The 8,091-nt window shown below is 37.1% G+C and overlaps 1 protein-coding gene across 1 annotated transcript; it reads left to right on the top strand.

Moving 5' to 3' along the window:
* Positions 1–6,956: 6,956 nt before the first annotated feature.
* On the top strand, positions 6,957–7,331 carry LOC145799247 (protein VACUOLELESS GAMETOPHYTES-like). The gene has a single exon (XM_082888788.1). The coding sequence runs from the start codon at positions 6,957–6,959 to the stop codon at positions 7,329–7,331; it is 375 nt and encodes a 124-aa protein (XP_082744914.1).
* Positions 7,332–8,091: the final 760 nt, after the last annotated feature.

Here is an 8,091-nt window from a genome sequence, read left to right as displayed (position 1 = left end):
ACTAACCGCATTCCTTTCATTCATTAGAATTCCAAGACATAAGTATTACATGTTAACCTCATAACAAAATGCCCTACGGGTTTACAGCTTTCCAAGTTAACACTTGGTTACAACAAAGAGTTCTAACTCGTTTACACATTAAGCCCTTGGCTTGAAATTACATGTAATACATCAAAAGTAAAACGACGAAACTATGCCCGCCACTAGCCTCCCAGCTATGTCCTTGGAGGTGGCATGCTTCCTGCACCTGAAAATGATATTCCCATATAGGGTGAGCCACAGCCCAGTAGAAATACACTAAACCAACCATGGACAATGACTAAAACATTAGCAATTGATAGTTGGTCAACACTGATACAATCACATAAATTACATATTTATGTCAACGACTTACAAGTCCCAATTACTTTTCATTTTCCCTTTTTCAACAGATAAGCATGCTAGCTCTATCATCATTTCCACAGATATGTATAAAAACTATATCTCACATTCAGATAAGCATAAAAGCTATATCCACATTCTCAACAGATATGTATATCAACAATACCCACAGATAAGCATACAAACTGTATCCACACTCTACAACAGATATGTATATCAACAATATCCACAGATAAGCATATAAGCTGTATCCACACTCTACAACAGATATGTATATCAACAATATCCACAGATAAGCATATAAGCTGTATCCACACTTCACAAAGATAAGCATATGAGCTCTATCTTCACTTCTCTAGACAAGCATATGAGCTCTGTCTACGGAGTTCATCCCCTATCTCCTCCCAATACCTATCCGGTTTAGAGGTACATCCCCTATCTTCCCCTAAACCGCGGAGTACATCCCCTATCTCCTCCTCTACACATAACGTATATAAACACATTGGTTCTATATACAATCACACAATACACACAATTAATGTATTCTATCAACCGTCAAGTTCCATGACACATTCCATTGATTAGTTTCCGTTTACCTAATCATCATGCATTGTCTACAACAATCTCGACTATCCTCCACCGATAGCCCAAAGCAGTTATTTCTAAAACAGAGAATAAATGCACAAATGGATATTCAATCAACATTTCATTTCCTCATTTCTCACCAATTAAATATCCCAATTAATTAAACAATGTAATTAGGCCATTTTCCATAATTACCATTTCAACCCTTAGGTCCCATTTTCATCAATGATTCAACAATCATTCCATTTTTCTATGCTAAACATGCATCTAGGTTTATTATGAATAAAACCCCAACTTTTGTAAAATTACACAAAAGCCCCAAACTTTCACAAAATTACCAACCCAAGCCCAACATCTCAAAATACCAAAATTTAAAGACAAAACCCATAGAGAGGAGTAGGTTATCCCTACCTCAAATTCGGAGTCCCAAAGGAGAAGACGACAAAACCCAACGTGCTCCAAAACCCGAGATTTTCAGATTAAAATGAAGCCCTCGACGATCAACAACTTTTTTCTAAAGGCCAAAGGTGAGTAAATCACTCCTACTAGATCAAAACCTAGAGAGAAGGTAGAGTCTAGAGTGAGAGGCTCAACAATGGTGATTTTGGAAAAGTAAGAGAGAGAAGAGAAAGTGAAAAAGTGATTTGAAAAGTCACAATTTCGGGATTTAAACCCAGTCTTACGCTCGAGCGTAAAACACCCCGCTCGAGCGGCCACTCACAGACTTCCGCTCGAGCGGCCAACCTCCCGCTCGAGCGCAGAATGCACTCGCCCGGCACTTTTGCAGAACCAGGCCTCCGCTCGAGCTCCCAACCCTACGCTCGAGCTCACAACACTGCACAACAAGATACTGGATGGATGTAATCTACGCTCGAGCGCCAACACCTCCGCTCGAGCGTACAGGCCAAAAATCTGGGCAACTAGTTTTGGTTTCTAAACTCAACCAACCTGTAACAAACCCGCTCAACACATCCTATAACTCAAATACAAAGTAAGAAAGGATGTAAACAAGATAATAAACAACTACCAACATCCACGGACACATGTCCGGATCACTATACAACAAGGGTAAACCCGGGATCGCTATAGCCATTTGAATTTTTCTTGATTTTGCACACCTATTTAGAACCAATAGCAAATTTACCAGGAGGTAATGGCATAAGAGACCATGTGGCTTGTTTTTGTGATGCTTGAAACTCATCCAGTATTGCAGCTTACCATTGAGAAGAGTGAGCTACTTCTGTGTAAGAAGATGGTTTAATGGAATCAGTGGATACTAAGAAATAAATGGACACAGACTTGATCTTAGACCTGGTAAGCATATGATGGTTATTTTGGGAAGGCATGTTGAGAGGCAAATCTATAGAAATAGAGGAACTAGGGATAGGAGAAGGAGACACAGGGAAAGAAGCAATGTAATTGTCACACCCCAAAATTTAGACAATTAAATATTAAATTAGAACTAAACCCCAATCAATATTCCATCATCCAAATCCTAGGTGTGAAACAAAAAAAACTAAACGCCAACCAAACCATCCACTATAATTTCATAACTAACCAATATCTCAACATTAAGGTAGCAACAACTAGTCAAAACAACTTAAATAATATACGGTTACAAGCCATGCCAAATTATCCCAATACTAAAGTCATAAAAAAAAATAATAAATACATAAACTAATATCAACTCTAAGCTCAAGAAAACAAAAGAAGTCCAAAACGACAAGTCCAACAACTACAGTAATTCCACATCACCACCGTAGCCCCAACTAATCCTGCAAAGGAAGCTCGACTGCGCTCAAATAGAACGCACCCGAATTGTCAAGAGACAAAACGGGTCAGTATACAGGTATACTGGCATGAGTACAAGATTTAACACCCACGTGTCCACTAGACACAAACAAAAATACATTTAATTCTTGTTATGGGACAAGACAAGTAGTTCCATCTGCACCGAGACGAATTGGTAGTTTCTCGAGATACGGTGGCATTTAGTTTCTTGCTCGTACACAACGAAATATAAATTGAGTATGAAATAAATAAAATAGAAATAAAAAAATGGTGAGTCAGCCCTGCAAAAAAAATTAGTAAGACCCACCATCTTACAAAAAAATAAAGTTTGTATAATTTAATCATAAGCAACTTGCTAAAGAAGTATAAAAATGCACCGTTTCATACTTAAATAATTAGAATTGACCAAAACTCAAAGAACAAAAGTTGTACATAATCAAATTTCCTAAAAGACATTGCAAACAAATTTAACTGAAACTGAATAGGTTGAGAGAAAAATTTGATAGAATAGAAAAGCCTAGACGGAATTCAATCGAAAAATCTGAAGCTGAAAACGAACAAAAACTGCCCTAAGATGATTTTTTTCGGAAAAATTCAAAATATGAAAAGTGTACAGAATAATGTTTTACTCTAATTTTCGTGAAACCAATAAAAATGAGCTCATTTCGTGAGTTAAAACAGCCTCTAAAATCTACATTGCTAAAATAAATCAAAACTACAATAACCAAGATTATCCGATTATAAGTTATAATCGATCTTTTTAATAAAAAGTTAAACCAAAAAAGTTGTCTAGAATCACATATACATGTATCTGCTCAAATTTCATAATTTATCGAGATCGTTTACTATTTTTCAACATGTACAAATCAATACAATTCACACTATACTAATAAATTCATAATTAAATTCTTTGAACCTTAGCTCCACCACTTCGGCCCTCCACTTCCGGCCTACACATATATCCCATGTGCCTCCTATATACCTAACACTGCTCCGAAGCCAAACTTGCACGGGGATATCGTCCCGAGTTTGACCCACCCTCCCTGGATGGTTAGCATATACGTACGCGTGTAAATCAAAGCACTCGTCTACTCATGAGAATGAGGCAACAATATATATACACACAACATCTCACTCATGACAATAAACATAATAATTCCAAGCTTAAGGCATTCAAATAAATCTCATAATCCTCACTTTTTTTTTTCATACACTCTTTCTCACCAACATTCAAATAAAACAACAATCCATGGAATTATGGTGGAGTATAAGGAATTTATCTATGGGTTCCTAATTTATTGTAATTTCATAAATCCATGAATGTGATTACAACCATAAAATAAATCCATATAAAAACCCTAAGCATTGCATACACAACTAATTAAAATAATTAAAATCAATCAATCATCTAAAAGCTCTAAACCTTACATACACAACTAATCAAAATAATTAAAATCAATCAATCATCTAAAAATCCTAAACCTTACATACACAACTAATCAAAATAATTAAAATCAATCAATCATCTACATGTAAATATGAAATTAATTCAACATCAAATAAATAAAAATAAATAAATAAAAACAACGAATTAAATATAAATCAAGGGAAGTGAGTTTTGTACTCACAATATTTTTTTGAAAATCAAAGAATTATTTGAAGAACTAATGGAGCCACCAAAACAAAACCCTAATCTTTTTTTTCCTTTCTCTTTTTCTTTCTTTTTTCTCCTCTCTTTTTTTCTCTTTTTATCCCCACTGTTTCTCTCTTTCTTGGCTCTATTTCTTGATTACTCTCTCTCTCTCTCTCTCTCTTCTTCTCCTTTTCTCACGGCAGCTATTTTTATATATAAATATTTGAATTCATTATTTTTAATTAATTAACACATTAAATTAACTAAAAAATACATTAAATTCTCATGTAACCACACAATTAATAAAGCGAAAAATAAAATAAAATAATAATAATCATAATAATAATAAAATAATGACTTAAGAAAATTAGGGGCGCTAAAACATACACACCTCAAAAGAATCTTGTCCTGAGATTCGATAGGAGAGAGTACTAAGAAAATGGTTCTGGGTGCATATGCCGAACTTTCTCTTCTAACTCCCAAGTAATATCGTTCTCATCTTCGCTCCATTGCACTTTCACCAAGTTCACTTTCTTGTGCTGCAACTGCTTTACATTCCGGTCTAGAATAGTAACCGGCCGCACCACTTACGTTAGATCATCACTAATCTCCAACACTTCTGGTGATACTACCTGGGAAGGGTCTTGTGAATCATATTGTGAATCATAGCTAAAGCTACAATAAAGATACATGGAAGACATTGTGAATCATAGCTAAAGCAGGTGGTAGAGCTAATTTGTAAGCCACATTACCAATCCACTCAGTGATCTCATATGGTCCCACAAATCTAGGTGCCAACTTTCCCTTCTTTCCGAACCGCATGATACCCTTCATCGACGAGACCTTCAAAAACACAAAATCTTTAACATTCAACTCAACCCCCTTACGTTTTCTTTCAGCGTAACTCTTTTGATGACTCTGTATAGTCTTAATACGTTCTCGAATAATGTTTACCTTCTCCATGGTCTCTCTCACCAACTCTGGCCCTAACAATGGTGCATCTCTTATCTCCATCCAACAAGTAGGTGATCGACATGGCCTCTCATACAAAGCCTCAAAAGGTGCCATCCTGATACTGGAGTGATAGTTATTATTATAAGCAAACTCCACCAATGGCAAGTGTTCTTCCCAACTACCACCAAGATCAAGGACATAAGCTCTCAACATATCCTCTAAGATCTGATTTATCTATTCAGTTTGCCCATCCGTCTAAGGAAGACAAGCCGTACTCAAGTCTAACCCAACACCCAAAGCATGCTGAAAACTCTCCCAAAACTCTGCCACAAACAACGGATCACAATCCGAAACTATAGAAATTGGTACGCCATGAAGTCGCACAACCTCCCGAATATATAGCCTAGCTAGTTTATCTACAGTTCAGTGAACACTGATAAGAATAAAATGAGCAGACTTGGTGAGTCAATCCACTATCACCCAAATAGATTCATTACCTCGCTTAGATCGTGGCAGTCCATCCACAAAGTCCATAGAGATGTATTTCCATTTCCAAGTACGAATCTCAAGAGGCTGCAAAAGTCCAAACGGTCATTGGTGTTCTGCTTTAACCTGTTGGCACACATAACATCGAGAAACATACTCTCCTATGTCTTTCTTCATACCTTCCTACCAAAACGTCCTCTTCAGGTCATGATGCATCTTAGTCCCACCAAGGTGAATGGTATATCAGGACCTATGGGTATCATCCATAATCTTTTTCCTCAATTCAACAATGTTAGGTACACCCAACCTGCCCTTGAACCGCAATCCCCCATCTAAGTCCACTGACCAATCAGTAGGACAATCATTGATCAAATCCACTACAAGGTCACTGAGCTTGCTGACGAGAAACCCATCTAAATTCTGCATCTGACGAACTTTACCTACTAACGTTGGCTGTATGGACAAACTACCAATGTATGCCCTCTCAGCACTCTCTATTGGTTGAACATCATGCATCGAAATTAACTCCAAGGACTTCCATTCCTGAATCATCAAAGAAACTATAATCCAATGTTGTCGACTAAGTGCATCTGCGACCACATTTCTTTTTCTCGGGTGGTAAAGGATCTCGAAATCATAACTACTGACGAATTCAACCTGTAATGACCCAAATGTTTTTTAATAGTCAGCACATAATTTAATTGGGATATTTTTTGAATTTTATTACTGTGTAAATTCTGTGCGAAAACAGTTCGTTTTGTATTTTTTTTTAAATAGTTCTTGATCTCAGAAAATTATGAATTTTTTATTGTTGTTCCCATGTGAGTCTAGCACGTTGGATAAAAATTTCAGAATTTAAATGATGAGTATGGAATAAAAAAAAAAGGCGGTGGAGAATGATGATTTGGAAGAGCTCACAGATGGGCATTGATTAAAGGGAAATTGAGGGAAATTGAGTGGTTGACAGAAGGCATCTCTAAAAGGAAAAGAGATAGAGATAATAATAATAATAATAAAAAGGGTTAGAAAGAGGGAGAGAGACAACATGGGGAGAGAAGGTTTATTTTATTTAGAGATAACATATATATATATATATAGAGAGAGAGAGAGAGTGAGTGAGTGAGAGATGAAGCAATTCAACCATTTTAGCCACCGCCACCTTCTAAATTTCGCAGAAGTGGGAGAGGAAGATGAGATCATATGCTCAGGTTGTGAGCTAAATCTTCCTGGCTTGGCAGCATACAGTTGCACCAAGTCCAATTGCAGCTTCACCATCCACGCCTCATGTTTCGAACTCCCACACCGAATTCGACATCGGTCTCACCCCAAACACCCTCTCATTCTTCTATCACCCCCACCGTACAGTGACGATGAGTTCACCTGTGATGCCTGTGGTGAATCTGGTGTTGCTTTTACATACCATTGCTGTACATGTAGTTTTGATCTTCATGTTGGTTGTGCTTCATTGCCTGAGAGTGAAGATTGTGATGATCATGAATAGTTGCTTACCCTTTTTTTTTCTTTCCCAAAAGGAAGAGCAAGAATCGATCCTCATCTGTGATGTTTGTCACTGTCCTGTTGCCAAGAACTGTTGGACCTATTATTGTAAGGTCTACAATTATGGAACCCATTTGGATTGTGTAACCACTCAAGAATGTCTGGATGAAGAATGAGAACTCGGGTGATACCATTTCCAAGTTGTTATGGCTGTGGCGCTTCACTGTGGAATGCCTCACCGGAGGTAGTTTTATGGCCACAGGGTGTATTGCTTGCTGATGATGTTCGCTCCGCTGGTGTTGGTTAGATGGTTAGATTCTAGTGTTTATTTCATGAATTTGTGATGAGTTTCAGCTTTGGCCATGGCTGCTGTGTGTGTTTCGTGTAATGTGAGAGTTGTCTGGGCAGCTGTAAAGTATGAAAAGGGGGAACGTATACTGTATGTGCTGATGTATGTCACGTCTGGTGGTATGTATTTTGGGCCCGGCTTATATTCAAATCGTGGTTATTTTTTTTTTAAATAGCCAGCGTTAGTTGGGCAGTGTGTATATTAGGCTTGTGAGTTGTGGATAGTGAGTTTTAAACCAATTTTTATGGTGGTTATCAGTTATCATTGTGAAGAGTTTGGTGAGAACAATATTTTGATCGGTGGAGATTAAAATCTGACAAATCGAAAATTTGGGTTTTTGCGTGTTTCCTCGTCAAACTTGAAGTAGGAATTTTCTACACTCTAATATGATTTTTAGCTTAGTTATTTGCTATTG

Source organism: Camellia sinensis, chromosome 9, assembly GCF_055761805.1.
Source record: "Camellia sinensis isolate YWXY chromosome 9, ASM5576180v1, whole genome shotgun sequence".
Classification (NCBI taxonomy): domain Eukaryota; kingdom Viridiplantae; phylum Streptophyta; class Magnoliopsida; order Ericales; family Theaceae; genus Camellia; species Camellia sinensis.
The sequence above is the reverse complement of the archived record's forward strand: the minus strand, read 5'-3'. Positions and strand labels throughout refer to the sequence as shown.

What these genes read in the sequence shown, in the direction of transcription:
- LOC145799247 (XM_082888788.1), top strand. Translation starts at nt 6,957, where the DNA reads ATGAAGCAATTCAACCATTTTAGCCACCGCCACCTTCTAAATTTCGCA.